Source organism: Myxine glutinosa, chromosome 1 (genome assembly GCF_964187855.1).
Source record: "Myxine glutinosa chromosome 1, kmMyxGlut1.1, whole genome shotgun sequence".
In the NCBI taxonomy this organism is placed as follows: domain Eukaryota; kingdom Metazoa; phylum Chordata; class Myxini; order Myxiniformes; family Myxinidae; genus Myxine; species Myxine glutinosa.
Genome location: NC_136261.1, coordinates 65,877,109 through 65,892,204, shown reverse-complemented (window position 1 = coordinate 65,892,204; position 15,096 = coordinate 65,877,109). Strand labels below are relative to the sequence as shown.

The 15,096-nt window shown below is 45.1% G+C and overlaps 1 protein-coding gene across 2 annotated transcripts in view; it reads right to left on the bottom strand.

Annotated features, from left to right (window-relative positions):
• LOC137424751 (T-cell surface glycoprotein CD4-like) overlaps positions 1–14,580 on the bottom strand; it is a 57,466-nt gene extending 42,886 nt beyond the window's left edge. For both annotated transcript variants that reach the window (XM_078772649.1, XM_078772654.1), the window contains exon 1: positions 14,321–14,580. In XM_078772649.1, the coding sequence (XP_078628775.1) occupies positions 14,321–14,417 (97 nt within the window). In that variant the 5' untranslated portion in view covers positions 14,418–14,580. The remainder of the gene's footprint in view (positions 1–14,320) is intronic.
• Between the last annotated feature and the right edge of the window lie 516 nt (positions 14,581–15,096).

Sequence of the window (15,096 nt, the reverse complement as noted above, 5' to 3'; positions counted from 1 at the left end):
TGTTTCTCTTTTCTCCTCTCTTCTGCTTTCCTTTCCTCTTCTTTGATCCGTTCCTGGCTCCGTAATTGCAACTCCAGTTTCCGGAGTTCCATGTCTTCTGGTTCTTCGGGTAGCCACTCCCAGGCTAACTCGTCCCATGTTCCTAATCCCACCATAGACTGTATCACCGTGGTCTGCAACTCTGCCTTCCTCAAATTCGTTCGGACCTCCAAGTTAAAATGTTTGGCCAATTTCAAGAGGTCCGACTTTAGTAACGCTCGGAACTGTGCCTCACTCGGGGTTACCGCAAAGTTCTGTGCCACAAACGCCATGGTGCCTATCGTTAACACCTGTTAACCTTCACCCAATACTTTACCCCCAATTTCCCCAAAAAATTACCAATTAATACTTAATTAATAAATTTTAATTAATAAAAATATTATTTTATTATTTTATACAATTTTAGATCCTGGACGTAGACCCAATTGCGAATCCGCAAATCGTAATTTGGACGAGCCCCCAATTCTGTTACGTGGTCCTCCCGGTGACTACCTGGTCTCGGTGACCCCCGGACCGTGAGAGGAACTTCGCCAGAAAGATGTATTATGTATGCGCTTTCGTAACACAATCCATATGAATTCCAACCAAGAGAAACTGATTTTCAATGATATATTTTCAATGGTAATGATACCATACCATTTCAAAGATACAATCAAGGATATATTCCCCGAGCAATCAACCATCAACAATTCACAATCCACAATCAATCCCCTAGCTGATTAAGATGGCCATCTTACATACGTGTGTCCCCTTTTGTACTCACGACCCCCTTTGGTCTCTGTCCCTCACAATGTCTCTGGGCCCCTCCTGACCAAGATGATGGTCGGCTTCGCCACACTCGGGCGGTTGAACGAACCCCGGGCGGACGTGTTTCCACCGGGCATGTATCGTACCGGGAACCACAGCTGCAGCACCCCTCCTGGCCAAGCGAAGCGGGTACTGTAAAGCTGGCAAAGCAACCCGCCGCTTGCAACGCGCGTTAGGCCCCAACGTGCGACCCGTACGCGTCTTTGTAGACGGTGCGGCGAACGGTGCCAGACGCTGGGTCGGTGCCCGGCCCCACGGCAGCTTGACGTGTCAACCGGGTAGGTACACGTCCCGGTAACTCCTCTCGCCAGACGGGCTTGGGAACGCAGCTTTTCCACGCTGCTCAAGATCGATCCCACCTCTCGTCGGAGTGGGGCGAGGAAGAAGAAGAATCCTCGTCGCTTCTCCGGACCTCGTGTCTTTCTTCTTCCGTTTCCGGTCTCTTTTTCCAGAAGGGCTCCTGACCCTCCAACCACAACAACCCTTCATCGACTACACATTGATAAGCAAAGACCTGAATAGTAATTCACATACATTCACATAAATATGTAACAGTCAGCCACGACATTGTCCCTGCCCTTTACAGGTTCAATTTCCCAGTTGGCCTCCTGCAAAGCCAAACTCCATCTCACCCCCCTCTGATTTTATTTTTCGTTTCTTTTGAATGAAGGTTAAGGGGTAGTAATCAAAATCCAAAGTCAAGCAAATCTACAACACTTTTGCAGGGAGGCCGAGCTGAAAGCCAGGTTTCATGGTGGTTGGGTGGTGAGGCCTGGAAGTATTCACGACATGGACGCCTTTAGGAACGTGGAGTTCACGGTTAGTCCATGCAGGAAAGTCCACTACATGGATGCCTTTAGGAACGTGGCGTTCATGGTTAATCCATGTAGGAATCTTGGCTCGGCGTCTCCGCAACATTCAGTGCTTCAACTTTTCCGAACTTTCACAATAATTACAGTGGGACCGCTTGTCACTGTATTCACATGAATAGCGGTCTCCTTCTCGGCCACTACACTGATAATCCTTCCTTCGGGAGCTGCCGTAACTCTGGGAGCCTCCATAATAATATCGATTGCGGCCACCACCAACACTACTCCTCCATTGTCCTCTTCTGTAGCCCCCACGACACCAGTAGCGGACTGGGTCTTAAAACCGGCCCGGGCATCCTTCACCTAGGTCGGCCCATTATTCATTTATATGTTGCTTATCTGAGAAAATAGACGAAATGCTTGAAAAAAAAAACCTAAATAAAATCCACTAAAAATTACATTTATTTTCAGTAACACGAGCACATGTCATGTCTGAGAGAGTAGGTGCCTGCGCAGTTCGCTGCTTCTGGCAGGCACACCATCAATGATATCCTTAGTTTCATTTCAAGTTTGGCCAGGATCCCTTCTTCCACAGACATCAACATGAACGCCTCAAGATGTTCTTGTGTCATTGTACTTCGCAGACGGCTTTTGATTCTCTTCAAACAGAGAAAGACCGTTCACATGCCACTTGTGACACAGGCAGCGTTAGCAGCAGCTTGTAGGCAAGCCCGATACTCTTGTAGACATCAGTGAAGAGGTTCAACTTGAGGAGCACCTTGTAGCAGCAGAGAGGACAGGCTTTACATGACTTACATGTACTTGACAGAGTCTTCCTGTCCTGTTCAGACTCACTGTCCTGCACTGTATAAGCATCTGCTACTGATTGTTTCAGTGTTGACTATTGTTCTCCAAGGCTTCGCAGTTCTTTTCGTAGTTGTTCCACAGTGACACCATCATCAAATCTCAGCAAATATTTATGCAGTTCTTCCATAGCTCCCGATGGCACTTGATCAAAGTTCCTTGGGTGAAGAAGTGAGAGATCAGCATGCAATGTTGATGTTGCTGATCTGTCAAACCGCTGCTCAATGCTGCTCACAATAGTGTCCACTATTCAGTAGGACCAATTTACACAATAGTGTCCAATTTAGCATCGTAAGTCAGTTTGCGACATTGTTATCAATACTAGATCAGTAGTCAGTAGACCTATCTAAACTTACTAGGCCTATCGGCTCAAAATCCTTTTAACTGCTGACTTGGTAGTTTTTACAATGAAGGAAACACGTTTCGGGAGTACATACGACATAGCGATTGTGAATGTAACAGCTCTGAGGCGTCTTTCGCTTTGCATCGCAGTGATGACGAGCACCAACATGACGGCTGTAATATTAAAATCTGGCTTCAAACCCCCTCACAGCCCAAAACCTTCAACCAGACATATTAACACGCTCCTCCCCCTTCATTCCCGTTCTTCAAAGCAAAGCGGTAAAAATTGTTGTATCGCCATTATATATTAAGACTTAAGAGCAACGGTACCCGCCCTAAGGGCGGGGCTTCAATTGGGAGACGCGATTTATTTTAACATCCGTTAAATATCACACGCAAATCATCAAAATCTAAACAGTATTTTTACAATTTCAATTTTAAAAACCACATCACTGTTCATATCGGTAAATATTATTCCATCGTGTTTCAAATCGTGATTAGTCATATCAACTGTACGCTTTTTTTTAGGAAAAAGAATTGAATGATTTTGTACGGTACCTCTTCTTCAGCTTAGAACTTCAGGATAGACGACATTGCTGATAAAAGTTCCTTTTCTCTCTTTGAAATTCTTGGCAAACATTTTTATATTGTCACTGCTGCCAACGCGACGCCATGGCATTATTCATAACAATCATTCATTCATTCATTCATTTAATGATCATTAAACATTATTCTTGCGCTCATTAAACATTAAACGTTCATTAAACATTAAAGGTTCATTAAACGATTACGAAAATAAAAACGAAAAACATTACGAAATTACGTTCACACCGTCACATCAAACACTACCGTGAACACAAAAGTCACAAACTTCGTCACAAACGTTACGTTACGTAATTCAAACCGTGAACACATCGAATATCGGAGAGCCCATTGCGCAAACGATTTGTTTTCTCTGGTACGTGTTACTGGGCGGGTACCGTTTCAGATAAACCGGTAAAATGCCTCCCAAACGGAAAGCCTCATTAACGAAAACGTCCAAGGAAGCTGTTGCAAGAACGAAGGCTCGCCAAGACGAGGACAATCGGAGGCAGGAACAAGGACGTAACACAGCTGCACACCAGTCTCGGAGGCAGTCTGAGGAATACAGATCTGATGAACAAGGACGTGACACAGCTGCACACCAGTCTCGGAGGCAGTCCGAGGAATACAGATCTGATGAACAAGGACGTAACACAGCTGCACACCAGTCTCGGAGGCAGTCTGAGGAATACAGATCTGATGAACAAGGACGTGACACAGCTGCACACCAGTCTCGGAGGCAGTCTGAGGAATACAGATCTGATGAACAAGGACGTGACACAGCTGCACACCAGTCTCGGAGGCAGTCTGAGGAATACAGATCTGATGAACAAGGACGTGACACAGCTGCACACCAGTCTCGGAGGCAGTCTGAGGAATACAGATCTGATGAACAAGGACGTGACACAGCTGCACACCAGTCTCGGAGGCAGTCCGAGGAATACAGATCTGGTGAACAAGGACGTGACACAGCTGCACACCAGTCTCGGAGTCAGTCCGAGGAATACAGATCTGGTGAACAAGGACGTGACACAGCTGCACACCAGTCTCGGAGGCAGTCCGAGGAATACAGATCTGATGAACAAGGACGTGACACAGCTGCACACCAGTCTCGTCTCGGAGGCAGTTTGAGGAATACAGATCTGATGAACAAGGACGTGACACAGCTGCACACCAGTCTCGGAGGCAGTCTGAGGAATACAGATCTGATGAACAAGGACGTGACACAGCTGCACACCAGTCTCGGAGGCAGTCTGAGGAATACAGATCTGATGAACAAGGACGTGACACAGCTGCACACCAGTCTCGTCTCGGAGGCAGTCTGAGGAATACAGATCTGATGAACAAGGACGTGACACAGCTGCACACCAGTCTCGTCTCGGAGGCAGTCCCAGGAATACCGATCTGGTGAATAAGGACGTGACACAGCTGCACACCAGTCTCGGAGGCAGTCTGAGGAATACAGATCTGATGAACAAGGACGTGACACAGCTGCACACCAGTCTCGTCTCGGTGGCAGTCCCAGGAATACCGATCTGGTGAATAAGGACGTGACACAGCTGCACACCAGTCTCGGAGGCAGTCTGAGGAATACAGATCTGATGAACAAGGACGTGACACAGCTGCACACCAGTCTCGTCTCGGAGGCAGTCTGAGGAATACAGATCTGATGAACAAGGACGTGACACAGCTGCACACCAGTCTCGTCTCGGAGGCAGTCCCAGGAATACCGATCTGGTGAATAAGGACGTGACACAGCTGCACACCAGTCTCGGAGGCAGTCCGAGGAATACCGATCTGGTGAATAAGGACGTGACACAGCTGCACACCAGTCTCGGAGGCAGTCCGAGGAATACAGATCTGATGAACAAGGACGTGACACAGCTGCACACCAGTCTCGGAGGCAGTCTGAGGAATACAGATCTGATGAACAAGGATGTGACACAGCTGCACACCAGTCTCGGAGGCAGTCCGAGGAATACAGATCTGATGAACAAGGACGTGACACAGCTGCACACCAGTCTCGGAGGCAGTCCGAGGAATACAGATCTGATGAACAAGGACGTGACACAGCTGCACACCAGTCTCGGAGGCAGTCCGAGGAATACAGATCTGATGAACAAGATCGTGACACAGCTGTACACCAGTCTCGGAGGCAGTCCGAGGAATACAGATCTGGTGAACAAGATCATGACACAGCTGCACACCAGTCTCAGGGGCAGTCCGAGGAATACAGATCTGGTGAACAAGATCGTGACACAGCTGCACACCAGTCTCGGAGCACAGTGATGTGGATTTTATTGAAATTCTAACGATACTGTTTAGATTTTGATGCTTTGCGTGTGATATGATTTAACGGATGTTTATATAAATCGTGTAAAATAAAAAAGCCTTCAATTTCTGATATTTTGCCTTTTCATTGGAACCTACCGTTGCTAGTAATTATAATGCCCTTTTGACCTTTTGATTTTTAGCGGGGAATCCCCGGAGATGGAGGCAGAAGTTTTCCGTGACAATTTTTTTTTTCAGCAGTTTTTTATCCAGCCCAGCGGCCCATTTTTTACCCAGCGGTCCCAGCCCACCGGGCATTGCCCAAATGCCCTATGGCCAGTCCGCCCATGCACGACACCTATGAAATGCCTTCCCTACTGTTATGGTCCGACCCTCCAACTCCTTGCTATTCAGATCCTTTTTTGCATCTGTGGCATCCTTTGAGTTTTCAAACGTGACAAAGCCAAACCCTCTTGACTTTTGTGTCTCCCTGTCTTTTATCAGCAGCACTACCAAAAGCGGTCCATATTTGCTGAAAACAGAGGTCAGAACTTCTTCTTTTGTGTTGAAGTTCAGTCCACCGACAAATAACTTGTCAAATTTGTCGCCATCCCTAACTGGTGTGGTGTTATTTTCCCTGCTGGCCTTTTTACCAACCATCGGGTTACCATAAACTTGACCACCGGCCAAATCATTCCCGATAACCAAAGATACTCCCTCTACAGGAAGAGTGGCTTGTAAACCTACGGTGACCGGTTCTGACACCAAATCAGACTCCAAATGGATGACATGAAGTGGAGCTCTAACACAGCCACCAGCCCCCTGTAAACGAACACTATCACCAGTTGCCGTCTCCTCTGATACTGGCAAAATGCCTTCAAGCATCAAAGACTGATGTGCTCCTGTGTCCCTCAAGACCCTAACCGGTTTCCGGTTAGTCGAGTCTCCATCCAAGGACACAAACCCCTCTGAAATAAATGGTTGGTAACCCTTTTGAGGGCGATTCTTCACATTTGCCATTGCATTCGGAGTTGTACTAGTCGAAAATCCGCTCCTGATTTTCCTTTCCCAGAGCATAACAGTGGGACATCAAGTGTCCAGGTTTATGGCAAAAAGCGTAAGTACACACACACTCATAAGGGCCCAGAGGAGAACCTCGTGGTCTGCATCGAGCCCCCCCGGAGGATACATCTGCCTTGGAACTGTTGTCTTCTGATTTCTAGAAGTCGTGGTATCAGAGTGGTCCTCATAGTCATCTCGAGGCCGCCCCCATGAATTTTCGTTCTCCACCCCTGATGTACCATAGCTCCCCTGGCTAGGTCTAGGCGAGAAGTTAGGCTTGTGGAACCCCATCCTGTGGGTTAATAATAATAATAATAATTCATTTATTTTGTATAGCGCTTTTCATGAAGCCCAAAGGCACTTTTAGTCATAGTCATCTGCCTAAGGCATAGTCATCTGCCATGGTGGCTGCCTCATACAACTTTGGTACTTTCCTTTCCTCCAGATGTACTTTAATGTCCTCGTGGACACACTGCTGGAATTCCTCCACCAGGATCAACTGTCGCAATAGTTCGAAGTCTTTCCCAACCCCTTTTGAATCACACCACCTATCAAACATGGTTTCTTTCATTCTGGCAAACTCCACATGGGTCTCACTCTCCCTCTTCCTGGCATGCCGGAATTTTTGCCGATAAGCTTCCGGGACCAATTCATAGGCCTTGAGAATGTTTTTCTTCAAAATCTCATAATCTGCACATTGGTCAATCGGTAAAGCCGAATAAATATCCTGAGCTTAACCCACCAGAACACTTTGCACTAACAAGGTCCAGGACTCCTCAGGCCATTTTAGCAGTTGAGCCACTTTCTCAAAGTGTGAAAAAAAATTGGCTACCTCCTTTTCATTGAAGGGTGGCACCAGCCTCACATGTCTGCCAACATCCCAGGTGTTCTGACTAGGTGTCGAACCAGTCGGCATGGATGGTACCTCACCCCGTTCTTTCATTACATCCAGCTCATTGAGTCTAATTTCCTGCTGAAGCACCATTTCACGGTCCTTTAACTCCCTGTCGGCTTTTCTCTCCTCTGCTTTGAGTTCCCTTGCAGCTCTCCTTTCCTCTGCTTTTTTCTCTTCTAACCTTTCCTGGAGTTCTCTTTCCTGTGCTGCTCTTCTTTCCTGGAGTTCTCTTTCCTGTGCTGCGCTTCTTTCCTGGAGTTCTCTTTCCACTCTCCTTTCTTCTGCTTGTTTCTCTTCTAACCTTTCCTGGAGTTCTCGTTCCTGTGCTACTCTTCTTTCCTGGAGTTCTCTTTCCTGTGCTGCTCTTATATCCTGGAGTTCTCTTTCCACTCTCCTTTCTTCTGCTTGTTTCTCTTCTGACCTTTCCTGGAGTTCTCTTTCCTGTGTCGCTCTTCTTTCCTTGCTCTGCAATTGCATCTCCATTTTTTGGAGCTACACCTTTTCTTGTCCTTCTGGTAACCAATCCAAGGCTCCCTCTTCCCATGATCCACGTCCCACCAGAGATTCTATCACCAATCTCTGCAACTCTGCTTTCCTCATATTCGTTCGGACCTCCAAGCTAAAATGTCTGGCCAATACCAAGAGGTCCGATTTTAGTAACGCTCTGAACTGTGCTTCACTAGGGGTTGCTGCAAACTTCTCTGCGTCAAACTCCATGGTGACTATTGTTAACACCTGTTAACCTTCACACAATAAATATTAAAAATAAAAAATTATTTTTGGAAAAAATTTGGGAATGTTGGAAAAAGTTCCAACTTTGGGACTTCTGGGAATGTTAGGGAATTCTTTCCCGGACGAAATTTAAGGAATATATATATATATTTTTTTTTTTTTTTTTTTTTTTACATATCCCGGACGAAAACCCAATTTCGAGCCCACGAATCAATTGGACGAGCCCCCAATTTCTGTTACGTGCTCCTCCCCGACCCCTGGTCTCTGTATACCCCCGAACCCTGGGAGGAGCCACGGCAGAAAAGAAATATATTACTCCGTGTCAAAATCAAGATCGAAACCACACCAATGGTTATCAACAAAAATAATATATTAAAAATCACACAGGTATAATGATACAACCATGATAGCCAGCCACCATACAATCAATATCTGAGGATGGTACCATCTGTTAAAGTGATCGAACTCACTGTTCCCAGTACATGGAAAGAACCTCCTCAATGTCTCTATAACCTTCTCCAAGGCGAAGTTGATTCGCTCCAGCGATCGTTGGAACAATGTCCAATCCAGATAAATTGAGGCGTAGGCGGTCGAAGCGACACAGAAGTCACGTGGTCCAACACCCAGCAAACTCCCGGTAGAATGGAAAATCTCCAAAGACGCGCGCCGACGTACACGTTTGCCGTTCAATCAGCGAATCGCCGTGTACTCCTCAAATGCCGCTTTATTGCACAGCCGTCCCCGGCAAACCACCGGAGGATAAGCCCAGCCGACGCGACAAAAACCTTTTCCGATGAAGGCAGCGCGTGGGGCGAAATGGCGGAAGGCTCTCACTCGAGTGGGAGCTTCGAGGCAAGGGTTCTCCGGAATCTCAATGCCAATACCCGACTTCGCAGGCTCCACAATACTCCGGCGATATCACCTATCGCACAAACTTCCTTTCAAGGACTCAAAGTTCACTCGCGATGTATGCTCGACCACTTGATACGGAGCTTCAACCACGCTTCTTCTCCGATCTTTTCCTCATGACCTCTTCTTCTTCGCTCGGCGTTTTCCGGTGCATGATTTCCTGTATCATTTTAAGTTAACCTTTTAAACTTTAGATAGCTGTTCCTGAATAATAAACCTTTTGAGAATAATAATAATACATAATATCAGAAACATGTCAAGTGGGTGAAAACCACAACAGCGGAAGTGATGAATCCGTAACAATATATATATATATGAAATCATACACCCCCCCGCCACCCCCCCAAAAGGGGTTAAAACTGCAAGAATATACATCACTATGGTGATAACCCTGTCTTGTCGTCCTCCTCCTCGTCCGCTTCCCTCCCCCACCCCTTCAAGAGTTGATCAGTCCCAGTTACTCATACATATCTATTCGAATGTGAACAAATTCTTGCATTAATTTTACCCTTTTTAGATTCCTTCACCAACCTGTCTTTTAGGGAAAGCTGTTTCTACAGTGCATATCAAAAAAAGGTAATCCGAATTCAAGGGGTTAATATGCAAAGGTTATTTAGTTTGACAATTTACATGTGGTTTACCAATTATGAGGAGATCCTCAGCTTTCCATTGATGCCTTTCATGCATCATTGCTGTCACACATGACCGAGTATATGTTCATTGAAAATGACAAGTTCAAATCGCATTTTTACAAGTTGGGCTAATCGGTGCAAGACAATTTTAAATGGACGCATTACTTTTCGACTGCCAAATTGATTATGTAAAATTGTTAAGCTGGTCTGGTAAACATCGGTTGCGTCATCCTTTGTTTAAGATGGGTATTTAAGATGGGCCTACAGTGTATGGGTTTAGAGACAGTCTGAGTCATTGAAAAGATGGTTCAACTTACGACTGAACAGCGGACCTTCGTGGTTACAACCTTTCATCAAACTGGAAGTTTGCAGCGAACTCGTGATGCGTTCAGGGAACGTTTCCCAGAACGGGAGCCTCCAGCAGCCAAAACCATCTGGGTGAATGTTAGAAAATACCAAGAGCATGGCACTAGCCTCAACCGCAACAAGGGGAATTCTGGTAGGAGGCGCACTGGGCCATCGGAAATGAACATTGCAGCAGTAAGGCAGCAAGTTTTGGAGAATCCTCGGGATATCAGCGCAAGACGAAATGGGACGGGATTGCCTTCGGCAACATTCAACCAAATCACAAGACTGGACCTCCACCAACATCCATATCGGATTCACATCCGGCATCAACTTACGCCAGGGGATTTTGCCCGGAGGCTGGTTCTTGCCAGATGGTTGATAGCACGTTGCGAAGCAGATGTCAATTTCCTGCAGTATCTCCTTATCAGCGATGAAGCTGCTTTTGCCATGGATGACAAGGTCAATACCCATAATGTTCTTGAATATGCACCGACAGGACAACCCCCGGAATTTAATTTTAACACCAACATGAATCGACAAAAGTGAACTGTTTGGTTGGGACTTTGTGGAAGTGGTCAGGTGATCGGACCATTTTTCTTTCAAAGGAATGTCAATGGTGACAGGTATCTGCAGATGATCAATGATGAAGTTTTACCGCAGCTGGAGGAGAACTTTGAGCGACAGGTTCGTGGTGTCTTCAGATATCTCTGGTGGGCCCAAGACGGCACCCCAGCACAAAATAAATGAATTATTATTATTATTATTATTATCATCTTATCGCTGTCCGAGATCGACTGAGGGAACTCTTTGGAGACCGAGTCATCGCCATCATCCATGCAATGGAATGGCCGCCAAGATCACCTGACCTCACACCATGTGATTATTTCCTTTGGGGACATTTAAAGAACAAGGTGTTCGCAACTCCTCCCCGTGATCTTGACGAATTGCAGGGACGTATTCGACATGAAGTGGATGCTTTGCACAATGACCCGGCTATGGTGAGACGAGCAGTTTAGGGCATGCTGCGCCAATGTGAGCTTTGTGTTGAAAGAGGAGGTGGACATGTTGAAGGTGTGGGTGCATAAAGGCCAATCATTCCTGAGAAAAGCTCACATCTGACGTTCATTTTGCACCAATTATCCTGACTTGCATCGATTAGCCAAACTTGTAAAAATACGATTTGAACTTGTCATTTTCAATGAACATGTACTCGGTCATGTGTGACAGCAATGATGCATGGAAGGTATCAATGGAAAGCTGAGGATCTCCTCTTAATTAGTAAACCACATGTAAATTGTCAAAATTAATAACCTTTGCATATTAACACCTTGAATTCGGATTACCTTTTTTTTTATACACACTGTATAATGCAAACATCCACAACGGCAGAACTCGGGAAATTCCATTAATACAAGGTATAGAGCTGACTGATACATAATTAACATTGTAATTTGGGTTTTTCGTTACTTCAAGCTTTAATAATTACAGAGAGTGTTCTGACAATGTGGTAGGAAATTGCGGATACTAATTTCCAAAGTACAGTATGTATGTGGAAGGTGGGGTGGAGGGTACGGGCTCCATAAATCAACTTTCTATTAGCAAGCTTTTTTGGGATGAATGGTGATAAGTTTCACAATTATAAACTATAGATTCATACTTTCCAATTGTAGTTTTCTTTGTAATCTTCAATTAAACATACAAAGGAACATTGCATAATCTATACTATAAGAGAGGTGTGTGTGTGTGTATGTGTGTGTGTGTGTGTGTGTGTGTGTGTGTGTGTGTGTGTGTGTGTGTGTGTGTGTGTGTGTGTGTGTGTGTCGCCATTTTTCTCAGAGATGGCTGAACGGATCTTCATCAAACTTTCAGGGGTTTGTGTTACGGATTCGTCACTTCCGTTGTTGTGGTTCTCATCCACTGTAAACATTTTTGTTTCCATGTACTATTATTATCGTTTAAGTGAATTGGAGATAACTGTTTTCAAAAGGTAAAAAAAATTAATGTTTTAAAAAGAAACCGGAAACCGGCTCAGGAACAGGACGAAGACGAAGAAGAAGGAGAAGAGGAAAAAGGAGGTGGAGCGAGTGAGGTCGAGAAGGATCTGAGCTGCTTTGAGGTCTGGAGCAAACGCTGGCAAACGGGGGTCACTAGCGAACTTTGGGGTTTCCTGGGAAAGGGATTCCTGCGACAGAGTTGTTATCGCTGTGACAGATAAACCTGCGTGACAGGTTTTGCGGTTGATTCCGAAGAGAATCATTGGAGTGCCGTTACGTCTCGAGAATGGATCGTTGGCCATTTTGCCTCATGCTGGATTTTCGCATCGCTCCAGGTTTTTCACCTCGCTTCAACCATTTCACCGCATCCAGACGTTAACCTGGTGTGTGTGTGCAACGTGGATTTTGAGTGTGAATTTGCAGTTCGCCGATTGGGAGCCGTTGAATGTCCATACCCGAAGGTGTGATTTTCCCAGCCGCCTCTTGAGGACACTTTTGCCTATCTTTGGCAGTGTGACTGTCAACCGAGCGGAATTCTTGTCTCGATACAACATCGTTCTGATGATCACTGGAGCATGGATCGACTTTGGTTTGAAGCTGGGACAGAGACATTGGGAATGTTATTTTCGCTCACTTGGGGCACAGTGAGTTATATTGTACGAAACTGATGGTACCATCATAGGAATGATATATTGGTTGGACAATTGATTCATATTGTTATTGTACTGTTATTCTTGTGTGACCTTAATACAATACTTGTTTGTTGGTAACAATTAGTGTGGTTTCACCATTGATCTTTGACATACAGAATAACACATCTTTCTGCCGTGACACCTCTCGGGGCTCGGAGGTACACCATGACTGGGGCTTGGGGAGGTGCACGTAACATTTTTCAGTGGGTGCCAGGGAGTGTGTTGGACCAAAAAAAAATTGGGAGTAAGGAGGGAGTGTGGAAGGACTTTAAAAAATCGCTCTGCAGTGCCGAAGCCCTTTAGATTAATGGCAGATATATACAAGTACACATGCACATAAATAAATACAAAACAATTACCAGACATTTGAACACAAATAAAACAACAATTCATGTTCAACCAGACAATTCCGGAAGGGGTCGAAGTTGGTGGTAAGTCTTCTTCTTTTTGAACGTCATCAAACTTAGCTCAGAAACGTGATCAACGGCACATTCACCAGCATGTGTTCAAGAAAATAATTTACTTCTAAGGTGACACCAGTACAGTATTTTCAACATGGAGAATGTAAATACACCAGTACAGTGTTTACCACATGGAGAACGTAAAAACACCAGTACAGTATTTACAACATGGAGAATGTAAGAACACCAGTAGCCTACAGTATTTACAACATGGAGATTGTAAAAACACCAGTACAGTATTTACCACATGGAGAACGTAAAAACACCAGTACAGTATTTACAACATGGAGATTGTAAAAACACCAGTGCCGTATTTACCCCATGGAGAATGTAAGAATACCAGTAAAGCCTCTCCTCCTCTCACTTCTCCTCCGCCTCCCTCTCCCCTCCCGCCCCCACGCCCACCCCCCCCGGCCCCAGGCAGTGCCGGATACTTCAGCTAGTATTCGATAAGAGGAATGAAACTATATTAATTGAGCGATCTCCTCTGGAACCAGACACACAAACAGCTCGCATATTTTAATCAAAAGAGTTTTCAAGAACTCAGTGGGAAACCAATATGTACGACCAGCATTCCTTGGACTCTTGGTGTTTGATAGTCCGTATGAAAACAAAAAACAGTGAATGTCCGTTATTTGTAAAGGATTGGTATAAACTATAATCAGGTATTATCTCAAACCGTGATCAACAACTTTTAATATGTGCTGTGCTTGGCAACATTGTATGAATCAAAATGTCTGTATGACATGGTTTATGTGTAACTAATGACAATATGGATTGTAAATTAAATATAAAATTATCCAACTTCACGATATCTTTATGATAAACAATCACATATCATGTAATAATAATGCAAACCAAGGAAGGGAAAATGTACGTACATGGGAGAAGAAACGTCAAAGCAAGAAGACCAAGAGGATTGTTGAAGTTTGCCATGAGAAGATCTTGAACATGAAATTTAAATTTCAACATGAACATAAATCGAGTCTCTTTCGTCGGTTCAGATTAATTCGAAGACTTCGATCTCCAAATGAGCCTGGCAATCCAACGGCTGTCCTGTTTGAGCAGACGAAAGGAAGAACAACACAGTTGCCGAATCAAGTCTGTAATGTAATATGTTCCATGATTGCTCAACCAGTTGCTTTGGCCCAACCAGGAAGTTTAGAGGAAGTATATAGCTGGACGACTTCAGTTCTGTTTTTGTGTGATGTCGTGCTTTGTATGCAGCCTGCGGTTGTTTGGCTGCATCATTTTCTGGAGGCTCAGCTGTGTCGCTACATCACGGATGCAATGCCCCCTGTTCCCAGAAAGCTGGTACGTACTCATTTTGTCGACCTCGGAAGGATGGTAGGCTAAGTCAACCCACCTGGTGTTAATTCAATGGCTCGACAGGGGCTAGAGCTCAGGACCTTAATATTCCAAGCTAGCCACCTTAACCATTGAACCACCACCAGGCTTTTGTGTAATAAAATTTTCATATACTGTATATTCACCACAGCTTGTGATCCTCGATGGGACCCCTTTTTGTCTTTGCTGTCACTGATGACTCTCCAAGAAGCGATGAAACCGGTCCGGCAGCTAAGGGGGTATGTATCATTGGTATTCTCTTGTGTGTAAATGTCGTTACAGTTGTGGAGGGACTCTGGGAAGAGTTTGA